This window comes from Myotis myotis, unplaced genomic scaffold (genome assembly GCF_014108235.1).
Source record: "Myotis myotis isolate mMyoMyo1 unplaced genomic scaffold, mMyoMyo1.p scaffold_m19_p_16, whole genome shotgun sequence".
In the NCBI taxonomy this organism is placed as follows: domain Eukaryota; kingdom Metazoa; phylum Chordata; class Mammalia; order Chiroptera; family Vespertilionidae; genus Myotis; species Myotis myotis.
In genome coordinates this window covers 7,869,340-7,883,165 of record NW_023416320.1, presented here as the reverse complement: position 1 = coordinate 7,883,165, position 13,826 = coordinate 7,869,340, and the positions used below count along the sequence as shown (strand labels likewise).

Here is a 13,826-nt window from a genome sequence, read left to right as displayed (position 1 = left end):
TCTGTATCTATTTTTGTTCAACAGTTTATAATGTTCTTTATTATCCATAAATGAGTGAGATCATGTTGTATTTATCTTTTACTGACTGGTGTATTTCATTTAGCAAAATGCTCTCCAGGTCCATCCATGCTGTTGCAAATGGTAAGAATTTCCTCTTTTTTACAGCAGCATAGTATTCCACTGTGTAGATGTACCACAGTTTTCTAATCCATTCATCTGCTGATGGGCATTTAGGCTGTTTCCAAGTCTTAGCTATTGTGCTGCTGTGAACATAGGGGTGCATATATCCTTTCTGATTGGTGTTTCTGTTTTCTTGGGATATATTCCTAATAGTGGTATTAATGGCAGTTCCATTTTTAATTTTTTGATGCTGAAAAAAGAGGTAGAGGAAGACATGAACAAATGGAAGAATATACTATGTTCATGGATTGGTAGAATCAACATCATTAAAGTGTCCATACTACTCAAAGCAATCTATAAATTCAACACAATCCCCATTAAAATACCAATGACATTTCAAAGACCTAGAAAAAATTCTCCAAAAATTCATCTGGAATAAAAAAAAAAGACCCTGAATAGCTGCAGCAATCTTGAGAAAGAAGAACAATGTTGGAGGGATCACAATACCAGATATCAAGCTATACTACAAAGCCACTGTTCTCAAAACTGCCTGGTACTGGCACAGGAACAGACATATAGACCAGTGGAACAGAACAGAGAATCCAGAAATTGACACAGCCATTATGCACAATTAATATTTGACAAAGGAGGCAAGAGCATACAATGGAGTCAAGACAGTCTCTTCAACAAATGATGTTGGGAAAACTGGACAGATACTTGCAAAAAAATGAAACTAGATCACCAACTTACACCATACACAAAAATAAACTCAAAATGGATAAAGGACTTAAGTGTAAGATGGGAAACCATAAAAAATCTTAGAAGAAGCCATAGGCAGCAAGATAGCAGACATTTGTCATAGCAATATCTTTACCCATACAGCTCCTACGGCAATGGAAACTAAGGAGAAAATAAACAAATTGACTACATCAAAATAAAAAGCTTCTGCACAGCAAAAGAAACCATCAACAAAACAACAAGAAAGCCCACTGCATGGGAGAACATATTTGCCAGTGTTATTTCCGATAAGGGTTTAATCTCCAAAATTCACAGTGAACTCATATAACTTAACAAAAGGAAGGTAAATAACCCAATCAAAAAATGGGCAAAGGACCTAAATAGACACTTTTCGAAAGAGGACACACAGAAGGCCAAGAGACATAAAAACATGCTCAAAGTCACTAATCATCCGAGAGATGCAAATCAAAACAACAGTGAGGTACCACCTCACGTCTGCCAGAATGACTGTCATCAACAAACCAACAAACAACAAGTGCTGGAGAGGATGTGGAGCAAAAGGAACCCTCCTGCACTGCTGGTGGGAATGCAGACTGGTGCAACCACTGTGGAGAACAGTATGGTGTTTCCTCAAAAAATTAAACAAAAAAAGGGTGCTTCTTGAGCAATCTCATTATTGGAGCCACAGAAAGCTGGGCATTGAGAAAGGAGACACCTGCAGGCGATGTCTAAGGTTGTGTCTAAGCAAACTTGGGTGGCAGAATGAATTTTCATTTGGCAAACACAGTTAGAAATATTAATTCACGGAATCCCATAACTCTCAAAAGTAGATACTATTATTATCCCTGCTTTATGGATAAACAGACATGAGTCTGTGGAGGAGCCAGGATCCACACCAGGAAGTCTAAAGCCGGGGTTGCTGCTCCCAACAATCACATCATTGTGCAGGAGCTTGGACTGCAAATAAAGCATGGAACCCTAGCACCAGACTGGAGAGCAATGACTTCCATTTTTCATTGGAAACCCTTCTGGGAGGGATAAGACTAAATGTAAAGGACAAAATAAAGGACAAGGGCATTGCTGCTTTTCCTTTTTAGATTCAATCAAGACACCCCAACAGGTGGCCTGCCTGAGCATCTGACTAAAAGAAGGCATTTTTAAAAAATTTTTATTTGCTTTTCTATCATTCAGATGACATGCATTTGGAAGCTTAAAAATTCTAAAAGGAAAATCAGTTTAAGGAGAGATGATATATATAAACCAGTTCTTAACTTATTTACCAACCAGGTATTTGTTAGTGTATGTACGATTCTGACATGGATGTCTCTCTGTCTCTCTCTCTCTGAAAAATCAATAAAAACATATCCTCAGGGGAGGATTAAAAAACAAAATAAAACAATCCTTTTGTCAACAATTAAAAATTCATTACTTTGTATCAAAATAAATCTTTAAATCTCAAGTTAGTTTCCTTTAACACTTAGTTTCCTTTAACACTTTATGTTTAGTCTGAAGTCGATTCTCTTATAAATGGGACACATCAATAGGATATCGGTGTTAAACAACCACTGATGTTTTAGAATCTAACAAGCATCTGCTGAGGCCTTACTATATGCAAGGTATAGGCAGTGGTCGGCAAACTCATTAGTCAACAGAGCCAAACATCAACAGCACTTCTTCAAAATAGACTCAACCAGGCCGAAAACCGACTTCTGCGCATGGGCCACGAAGTTTCAATCGCACCGTATGTGCGCCCGCACGTGGTATTTTGTGGAAGAGCCACACTCAAGGGGCCAAAGAGCCGCATGTGGCTCGAGAGCCGCAGTTTGCCGACCACAGGTATAGTGTGAAGAGCTGTAAGAGGTTAAGAAATAATTTTTGAAATCAGGCCTTTGCCTTGGCGGGTTTTATTTCCTCGTCCAGGCAATAACACAGACGTGTACATAAGATGAAAAACAAGATGTGGGCAGGAGGGGCTTTGAGAAGATACTTCTGGCTGGAAATCAGGGATGAGTTCACGAAGGAAGTGAGATTTCGGTTCCAGCGCCACCAAGAGAGACACCGTGCTCTTGTTTGGGACCCTACTTCTTAGCACAGGGTCTGGAGCATGATAGGAGCTTGCTGCAACAATCCTATGCTTTTCAAATACACGGATACTTTGGAGCTAGATGATACGATATGAGAAGTAGAAGTAGAGGTGAGGACGCGTACTCTCCATCGAACTTCATGAAGCAAATATTAATTGTCCGCTGACTCCGGGCGGGGCCTCGTGCTGGGTGGGGAGAACAGCGAGTGCCAAAGCAGGGGGAGCGGAAAGCTCAGGGGGCAAAGTCCAGCTGGGTGTATGGCTCCCTGGGTGTGGGCAGGGAGTGGGAGATAAGGCTGGATGGAGCAAGTCAAGCCCAGCATTGGGAAAATCTTATACTGAGGAATTTGAAGAGAAAGATCTCCAAATGTGTTATTATTGTCTATATTTTTACTTTCCTTTTTAATATATATTTTTTTTATTGATTTCAGAGAGGAAGGGAGAGGGAGAGAGAGATACAAACATCAATGATGAGAGAGAATCATTGATCGGCGGCCTCCTGCACACCCCACACTGGGGATCAAGTCTGCAACCCGGGCATGTGCCCTGACCCGGAATTGAACTGTGACGTCCTGGTTCATAAGTTGACGCTCAACCACTGAGCCACGCCAGCTGGGCTATATTTTCACTTTCTTAAGCAAATATTGGTGACCGATGATCATGTTCATTTTGCTGATATTAAAAACCCGCACCTAGTTAGACTTAAGAATAGCAGCTTATTATTTTACATCTATTTTATAATCCAATATGCTGGAACCTGGGATCATTATTTGTTTCTATGTGTTTTCAAACCACAAAAGCAGTCTAAAGCAGTAGAGATATAGTTCTTTTGTTTAACAAAATGAGCCAATTCTACACATCAACCAAATTAATTCTGAGGCAAAAGCTAATTTTGCAACATTCAAAGATTTTGTTCAGAAGGGTTTTAGTCCAGGCTTTTTCTTAAAATAGCTGTAGACTCTTGGGGCAAGCTTCTTAATTTATATAGCATGTATACATTTTATATCTCTACCTCTCTGACTATATCTACTTCCCTGCAGCTATCACGCAATAGAGTACAGTAGAAAGAATCAAAGAGATTTTGGACTTTGAAATCTGAGAGATCTGGTTGTAAGCCTGGCAGGGTCACTTCCTAGTTATGTGTCATTAGGTGAATTGCTTAACTTTGAACCTCAATTTATTTATATATATATATATATATATATATATATATACAATTCCTACCTAATTTTGCCTATGAGAAACTCCTAGAGCACACATTTATTATTGAGTAATTGCTATGCATTTTCCATTTGAGGAAACTGAGGCACAGGGCTATTAAGTGGAATATCCACGGCCACACAACTAACAACAGGGAGAGCTGGGTTCCAGTTCAGGCTGGCTGATTGAGTCCATCTTCTGCATCACTGTTATTCTGTTTGTAAACGACCCTCTAGTTTTCTCAAAAATTTAAAATAGAATAGCCTTTGACCTAGGAATTCCACTTCTGGGAATCCTGAAATATCAATCCTAAGAATCCTGAAACATGGATCAGAAAGAATATATGCACCGCTATGTTCATAGCAACATTATTGACAACAAGAGGCCTGATGCATGAAATTCGTGCAAGGGGTTTGGCCCCCCGCAGCCCGGCTCCCTAGGCCCTCAGGACCCCGGCTGCCTCGCAGCCCCTTGGACCCGCCCACTGGTTGTTCCAGAAGGTTGTTCCACCATCCAGTCTAATTAGCATATTAGCTCTTTACTATATAGGATAACCATGGTCTGGAAATAGCCCATCGGTAGATGAGTAGATAAAAAAGACTGTGGTACATTTACACAGTGAAATACTATGCAGCTGTAAAAAAAAAAAAAAAAAAAGAAACTCTTACCCTTTGTGACAACATGGATGGAACTGGAGAGTATTATGGTAAGCGAAATAAGCCAGTCAGAGAAAGACAAGTACCATATGATCTCACTAATATGTGGGATCCAATGAACAAAATAAACTGATGAACAAAATGGGACCAGTAGCATGGACACATGGAACAGACTGGTGGGAGCCAGAGGGGTGGGACATGGGGCTGACTGGATGAAGAAGTTGAAGGGATTAGCTAAAGAACATATATGCATACACCATGGACGTGGACAACTGTATGGTGAAAGCCAAAAGAGGGGGAAGCAGGGTTAGGTAGAGATGAGAAAGAGGGGGAAGTGGGGGAAGTCTGCAATAATGTCAACATTAAAAAAAATTTTTTAAAACTCACTGGGGGAGTGAGGATATTTTTTTCTTTTTTTTTTTTTTTTTTTTTAAGAGAGTGGAAGGGAGGGAGAGGGGGAGAGAGAGAGATAGAAGAGAAACGTAGATATGATGTGACAGAGACACACAGATTGGTTGCCTCCCACACATGGCCTGACTGGAGGCGGGGACTGGACCTGCAACCCAGGTACCTGCCCTTGATCCGAAATTGAACCTGTGACCCTCTGGTGTGCAGGCCCATACCCTAACCATCGAGCCATTCTGGCCAGGGCACATTAAAAAAAAAAAAAAATTAAAAATGCTGCCTCGTGACCCAGCAAAAAAAAATCTACCACATAGATGAGCTTAACACATGCTTTCTTAAACTCTCAGGGCATTTGGGAGGCTAAAATGGGGCAGTACTTTTACCTTTCAAAAGCTCAATGATAAGCTATCTAAATGTAAGGCATTGAAAAATTTCAGGGCCTACATTTTTAAAGTGGTTTGGAATTTTAATAACCATTTTTCTATGCTGAGTATATTAGTGGAATGTTCAATGTATAAAAACTTAAAAATATACAGAAAAGATTAAGCGAACCAAGAAAATCTATAATACCTAAAGATAACAAGTGATTGAAATATTAGTAAAATGAGTGCATTTAAAAAAAAATTGATTTCAACAGACGGGTAGCTAATCACTCTGATGTCTGGTTTATTCACAGGAGATTGAATAAAAGGAAACCATGATGGCCCAAGCCCAGCTGCACAGCTTGTGTCTCCTCACACTTTATTTGGTAAGAAAAAAGCATGCTCTTCCTTTATTTACTAAAATATTTCCTGGCATCCTTCCGTTGCATACCAGAGGAACAATGGTTACCACTTAAAAAAAAAAAAAAAAGTCTATCAAAATTAAATCTCATATAAAGGACACAGTTTCCCCCAAGGTGATATTTTTGATGAAATGGCTACAAGTCGTGTGTCTGTACTCTCTCTTCAGCTCTTAAAAGCCAGTAGCACTTGGGTAAGGTTTAAAACAAATCTACCTACTCAGCTTTAGACCGCCATGGATAGCTAAAAGCACATTGATACAGGTCTTGGTGTAAGTCCCTTAACCATGACTTTTTTTTTTTACTTTGACCATGAAAAATAACCACTAAAACACACAGAAAAGCATTTTGTTTACTTTCAACCCTGCTCTGCTCAGTATTTTTCTTCCCATATCTATTTTGAAGTTTTCTAGTTAAATTTGTCTTTATATGTTGAGCTAAATCTATTGACTGACAGGCTAGAGGTTGGAGCTGGATGAAACCTGAAGAAATACAACCCTTGACCTGATTTCACTCATCAGACTCACCAATGTCTTACACCTGCCAATATTTTGTATCATGAAGCTAGATTACCAGGAAGCCTTTGCTCTCTCTTTAGATGGAAGGTTCGATGGTCACACCTCAAGTCTTGGTTCCTTTCTTCTGTGACTCAAAAATAACAGGTCAAATTTCAAGACCTAGAGAGTTTCCTGGAGCCCACACAGTTCAACATAGTCACAGAGTGAAACAGAACGAACCTGTTGAAACTGCCATAGCCTTCCTCCCAGTGTGGGAGGGTGGAGGGGCAGATAACCTGCAGTTCATCCTCAAAGACCAGGAGCTCAGAGCTTGTTGCCGGGGCTGCTTAAAGACTGGGTCAAACACCCCCACGTGACTTCCGCCCTCTTCCCACCCTCAGAAATGTCCTTCGCTACCTAGATTATCAGAGGGCTGTGGTGAAGTCGGACCCAGGTTCAAACTCGGCACTGTGGCTTACCGGTGATAGGAACATGAGTGAGTTACTTGTGTTGAACCTCAGTTTTCTGCCCTGTGAAATGGGTCTGATGAGAGTACTTGCCTTATAGAAAGCTGTGGCAATTCAATGCGATAATGCCTTTTTAAAGCCCGCAGATCAGTGGCTGGCACAGTCGAAGTACTCAATAAATATTAGCTATGATCATGACTGCAGCATTTTAAATACTCAGTGCCCGCACTCATATGGACGCTGACCTCCATGAGGAAGAGACTGTGTTTTAGTCATCTTTGCAGCCACGGCACATAGCACAGTGCCAGGAACCAGGTAAAAATTCACAATTATGGGCTTATATTAGGAAGCAACACTAGATCGAAGAGAGAGAGAAGAATCTATCACAATAATTGGGTGTTCGCAGGCTCCTCTGCTTTTTGTCTAAGAAGGAGACATACATTTTTCTTCCTGGATAAAGGTTGAAAATAACAGTTTCTTCTCTCGACTTTCACCCCAGTGGGATTTCTACCTGTAGTGAGAAAGACTGCCTGCGCACGGCTGATGGCAGGGGCCTTGCTCAGGAGGCAGCCGCAGCTCAGCTGTCTCTGGAGGATGGAGGGGGTTGCTGCCCGTGCGGTGGGATCTCAGGGCCGCTGGGGTGGAGCCCCGGCTCTCTCCTGCCTCCACTCACCTTTACTCCCAGGCCCTTTGCAACGAGGAACGATAGTTCAGGCGAAGCGTCTTGCCTTTAGCATAAGGCTTCTTCAGCCGAGAGAGTAGTTTAAAATGGTTGCCAGCCATATATTCTGTGCTGCCAACGGCTCTCTTGTTATTTTCTGAGAACTGGTTTTCATAAGGAGGGTAGAACCACTGCATGACATGTTGCAAGGGCACTGAAGAGAGAGTCCGTAAGGAATCCAGGGTTCGGGAGAGGGAGGAGGCAGGGAAATGAAGCAGAACCCACCTCTGTTAGAGTTTTGCTTGGGACCATGTTTCTCCCAGAAGGAAGAATAGTTTGGCATCGATACTGTATAACCAATGCAGAGAACTCTTGCTGGAAGGTGCAAGGGGGGTGGCTACCAGGCAGGCAGATCTGCCCGTTGCACGCGTCCTGTGATGGCCTGGAAGGCCGTGTAGCAACGTGGATCAGAGATGGGGCTTGGGGGCCCAAAATGGCTGGCTCTAGCCCACGTAGCAGTATCAGCATCTCTGCTGGGGGAATTCTCTGGAGATAGTTTCCTGACTGATATGGTTGAGGACCAGAAGGAATGATGTGTGTGGAGGGTCCAGTCCCACGGCTGCCACACAGGAAACAGTACGTTTTACTTAAAGTTACAGTTCAAATTCAGACCAAATTGGACTAAAAGTTACTATGTGCCAAGCAAGCATTGTATTAAACATACCTGCATATTCTTTTTCCCCTTATACATCCAATTGTCCCTGGGGAGACTGTGGACTCTTGGGGGGGCGGGGGGTGGCGGCGGCGACTCTTGCACGAATTTCCTTATAAGCTAATGGAAGTGAAGGGAGGGGTTTGAAGAAGCTGGTGCAAAACCGTCTAGCAGGTAGAAGGCAGGGTGGCACTGTGGGAAGGTCCCGAGCTTTTGTTCACGCAGATCCGCGTGTGTGTGCTGTGTCAGCCCTCACTCTGAGGAAGTAGCTTCCCTCCTCTCAGCTTCATGTGCAAACTGGGCGTGACCAGTCTCCCTGGAGGGCCACGCGAGAGGGGTTAGAGGAGAAAAGCAAGGCAAGGCTCAGCGATCCATCTCGGCATGGTAAACCCTCAATCCATTTTAGACCTCTCTCTGCCCATTGTGACGGGCTTTCACATGGTCTTGATGTCAGTCCTGGAATTAGCAAGTGATCTGTTGGTAATAGATGGTGAGGCTAACTTTTCTTTCTTTAACAGACAGCCGGGCATGGCCTGGAGGGGAAGTTCAGTGGGCCCCTGAAGCCCATGACGTTCTCCATTTTCGAAGGCCAAGAACCGAGTCAGATCATATTCCAGGTAAGGACCACTTTCGCTCGCTGTCGTCTTGACGTCTCGTGCTCTCTCAGTAGATGTGTATTCTGTGCAGCGGGAAATAAAATAGAGGCTCAGCAGCTCTCCTTATCACGAGGGATTTCAGAAGCGGAGTTAAACAGAGGGATGGTGGCCTCGGTGTTGGGAGGCCTTGTACCTGACATCCTCATTTGGGCTTCCTCGATTGTGTCTGGGGCGAGTTCTACCATCTGGGAGCAGGGATCGTGGTGCCTGTAGGCTCTTCCCCCCCTCCCCCTGCTACCCTTCCCCCCAAAGGTGGGAAGAGTTTCGGGAGTGGGATGACCAACCATCAGGCTGGCTGTTCAGTGCGCTTGCTACTTGAAGCGTTTGAAAGTGTGGGTTCTCTGGAGTATGCGTCTGGCCAAAGGCCTGCTCCTCCTCACCACCGCCTCTGAGCCGCCCCCCTCCCCCATCCTGTGCCCCTTCCCCTTCCAGGGCCTTTGCCTGTGGTTGACCAAGGCCCCCTGGGAGGCAGTCCTGTCCTTTAGGCAGGTAACCGAGAAAAGCAGTGGATTAAAGGGTGGCCTGCAGGTGGGAGGGAGAGGCTTCAGCTATAAAGGGCTCTGAAATAATCCTGAAAGGGTAATGGAGGAGAAAAACACGCTACTGCATTTACCGGAAATCCCCTGGGAAGCCTGCTTGGCCTCAGCGTGGTTGAGATGCTTTGATTAGCCTCTGTGGGTGCCCATGACCCCCCCCACCCCCCACCCCCATATCTGGGAGGTTGCTAAGCTGCCTCCTAAGGCAGGTGCATTCCCTGGTTTGTTGGACAGTTGTGCCCACAGAGGAGAGGCTGGGAGTTGCTGCCTGTCCCCTCCATTTGGTATCAGTGCAGATTCGTGCAGAGGGCCCAGGGCATGGCTGGCAGGGTGCCCATGTGTCTCTGCCCGCCTGGCGTGCAGGGTGTTGTAGAGGTCTTGACCTCTCCAGTTGGGGAAGTCAGGCAGGGAGGGAGGAGCAGATGCTTTGGGAGCTACCCGGCTGCTAGGAATTCACTTGGAGAGGAAGCGGGGTGGGGGGTGTCCTAGCAAAGGCCCAGCATGGACACCGGCCGTGTGCTGGGAGAGGGCAGAAGGCCAGAGCGATGGGAACAGAGGGCAAGGAGAAGGAAGTGGGAGAGGGGGCTGCAGAGACAGCCAGGGCCCTGACTCTAAGGCTCTTAGATTTTCTCCCAAAAGCAATCAGCCTGAATCAAGTTTCCATTCAGGAAAGGCTGCTCTGTACAAACCGGAGGGAGGAAATGAGGCTCTGGGGCAACCATCGGGGCTCACACACGAGATCACCTCGTTTACTGACTTTCTCTGCCTTGCCTGGGGCCCTGGGTTGTAGACTCTCTCACATTTTTCATTCCTTTCATTTAGGTATTTATGCTTCATCATAGGCAGGTCAGTGGGCGAGGCACACAATCATTTTCTGTTATGAACCATGTACGAAGTGCCTTCTGGGTAGAGCAGTGGTTCTCAACCTTCCGAATGCCGCGGCCCTTTAATACAGTTCCTCATGTTGTGGTGACCCCCAATTTCATTGTTACAAATGGAACATAATTAAAGCATAGTGATTAATCACAAAAACAATATGTAATTATATATGTGTTTTCCGATGGTCTTAGGCGACCCCTGTGAAAGGGTCGTTCGACCCGCAAATGGGTCGTGACCCACAGGTTGAGAACCGCTGGTGTAGAGAAACTAGGCTGGGTATGGGGTACAAGATGACCCCCAAACCATCCTGCCCCCAGGGAACTCATGGGGTAGGAGAAGAAACCTGACAAGCATGCAAGCACATGCCAGGAAGTGTTCTGATTAAAGTCTGGTGGGATGCAGAGGGGACGAAGGGCAGGTAAGGGAAGGGTGACCATTTTTCTTTTTCTTTTCTTTTTAAATATATTTTTATTGATTCAGAGAGGAAGGGAGAGGGAGAGAGGGATAGAAACATCAATGATGAGAGAGAATCATTGATTGGCTGCCTCCTGCACACCCCCTACTGGGGATGAGCCCACAACCGAGGCATGTGCCCTTGGCCGGAATCAAACCTGGGACCCTTCAGTCCGCAGGCCAACGCTCTATCCATTGATCCAAACTGGCTAGGGGCTTTCCTATTTTTTTAATTGAGTTTTTTTGTCTTTTTACTGATGTAAGAGCTCTTTATATATTCTGCATACAAAATCCTTATCACATGTCTGATTTGCAAATATTTTCTTACAGTCCATAGATTATCTTTTCACTTTCTTTATAGTGTAATTTGAAACACAAAAGCTTTTAATTTTGCTTCAAGCTCAATTTTTTCTTTTGTTGTTTGTGCTTTTAAAAAAAATCCTCATCCAAGGACATGTTTGATTTTAGAGAGAAAAGAAGGGAGAGGGAGAGAGAGAGAGAGAAACATGGATGTGAGAGAGAAACATTGATTGGTTGCCTCCCACACACATCCCAACTGGGGATTGAATCCCCAACCTGGACATGTGCCCTGACCAGGAATTGACCCCCAACCCACTGAGCCACACTGGCCAGGGCTGTTGTTTGTGCTTTTGATGTCATATCTAAGAAACTTTCCCTATTGCTTTCTCTCATCCAGAGTCCTGAACATTGTGTTTGTGTATTCTTCTCAGGTTTTATAGTTTTAGGATTTACATTTAGGCCTTTGATGTATTTTTACTGTTGATTACTTTTGGAAAATTCCCCAAAATTGTTTGCAGTGAGTAAGTTCTGACTTAGGTCAAAAAAAAAGGGGGGGGGGGAGGAAGGAAGAGAGAGAGAGAGAGAGAGAGAGAGAGAGAGAGAGAGAGAAAGGAAGGAAGGAAGGAAGAAAGCCTGTGAGTAAGTCCAGATAACAGTTCTCTTGGTAGGTACATATCTATAATAATAAAAGCATACTATGCAAATTGATTGAATGGCTGAACAGCAGAACGACCATCTGGACGACCTTCTGGACAAAGCCAGGGCTGCGAGGGCCAAGGCAGCAGCTGGGGCGGCTGTGAGGGCCTACCCCTGTATGAATTTTGTGCATCGAGCCTCTATTAGGTTTATAATTATTATAGTTTCTTGATGAAGTGACCCTTACAGAATGTCTTTTCTTTTTCTAATAAGAATTTTTGTTTTAAATTGGTATTATTTTAAAGTCTGTTTTCTCCTTCATAGTATAGATTAATTTCACCCTCATTTTGAAGGATAATGTTTTGAATATACAATTGGCAGTCATTTTCCTTCAACACTTTGGATCTGTCATTCCACTGTCTTCCAGCCTCCATGAGAAATCTGCTGTTCTTATTATTGCGCATCCTTTGTACATGATGAATCTTTGCACTTTCAAGAGTCTCTGTATTTCACATGTTTGACTATGATGTGTCTAAATTTGGGTTTCTTTGAGTTTATTGTATTTGGAGTTTATTCAACTTCTTGGACATATAGATTAATGTTTTCTCTCAAATTTGGGAAACTTTGGTTATTCTTTTTTTCAAATAATCTTTCTGCCCTTTTCACTCCTTTCTTTCCATGACTCTGATTATGCATGTGTTTGCTTGATGGTGTTCCATTGTATCTAGAATTCTGTTAATGATAATTAAGAGATTGTCATATAGAATCTTATCGAATTAAAGCCACTTTTGAATTGTTTTCCGTAATATTGAAATGCCTCCTAATTGTTGTCACAGTGTTCAGAAGTACTAAATGACATCTTTTTTTTTTTTTAAATCTTAGCAATAAAGCTACTCTTTTAAATCTTTTTTAGAAGTTGGCAAGGTCATAGTTTTTAGATATTTCCAGAAATATCTAACTCCAGTTACCATTCAAAGCATCAGTTGACTTTTGTCCATATATTAAAGTATGTCGTATACTGTTTCTTGAAGGAAATGTATTTTGAATATTAGTTAATGTTCAAGCAAACTTTTAGAATGTAGCAGTTTAAAAACTCAGAACTTCTTAATTAGCGATTGTACAAATGAAAGCATTACCTGGAATTGGTGATTTTCTACAAAATCTACAACACTGTTTTACTTACAACCTCATCTGACTTTTGCTTTTTCCCAGTTTAAGGCCAGTCCTCCTGCTGTGACTTTCAAACTCACTGGGGAGACAGATGGAATATTTGAGATACAACCAGATGGGCTTCTATATCACAACAGAGCTCTGGACAGGGAAACAAGGGCTGTTCACAAACTCCAGGTGAGTTGAGACCAGGAAAAGTCACCACACTCCAACCTTTCTGAGCATCCTTTGTCTCTGACACCTTCACCCCTTGCCTAGAATCCTCTTGGGGCTCTCCTGGTGTTAATGGTATACTTGGTAAACCTCATTTGTCCGTTTCTTTTTTACCAGCTACAGAGGGGTATGGAGCAGGTCCCCTCTTCCTTAGGCTTTTTGACCACAGCAACCCAATTTACATTGCCAAGGCCCTCAGATGGCATCACTCATTCAAGGATGGCATGCTCCGCCACCTGGAGCAAAACCAAGCCAACACGTCAGTGAGTTTCACTGGCGCCTGCCTGTGTCTGCTGTGTGGGCTCTGGATCCACAAAGAAGGCAGCATCAGTGCGGGGATGGAGCTTCTTTGCAGCTTGCAAGAAGCAGAAATAACCCATGGTCAGTTTTTGTGTGTGGTATCTGAATATTCAGGCATGATAGAGAGCTAATTGTGGGGGGAAGAGCAAGCCGAAAGCTTTCTGTGTAGTAACTTCTGCTATTGGATCGACAGGTTGACCATCAAAATGCCTCTGTAAGAGGCCATCGTGCCACTTCCACAGCCTCAGGGACAAGGTGCTCTGATTTCCCTGACTCCAGCTACTTAGCAAAGAAGCATGTCTAGCGTCCAGCATCCCCCAGCCCTGGAAAACAGTCATGACCACCCAGGCTTACCTGAGAGGG

General features: G+C 43.6%; 1 protein-coding gene across 2 annotated transcripts in view; it reads left to right on the top strand.

Annotated features, from left to right (window-relative positions):
• CDH17 (cadherin 17) overlaps nt 1–13,826 on the top strand; it is a 59,275-nt gene that overhangs the window by 13,110 nt on the left and 32,339 nt on the right. For both annotated transcript variants that reach the window (XM_036338601.1, XM_036338599.1), the window contains exons 2-4: nt 5,879–5,950; nt 8,839–8,937; nt 12,993–13,127. In XM_036338601.1, coding sequence (XP_036194494.1) covers nt 5,900–5,950; nt 8,839–8,937; nt 12,993–13,127 — 285 coding nt within the window. In that variant the 5' untranslated portion in view covers nt 5,879–5,899. The remainder of the gene's footprint in view (nt 1–5,878; nt 5,951–8,838; nt 8,938–12,992; nt 13,128–13,826) is intronic.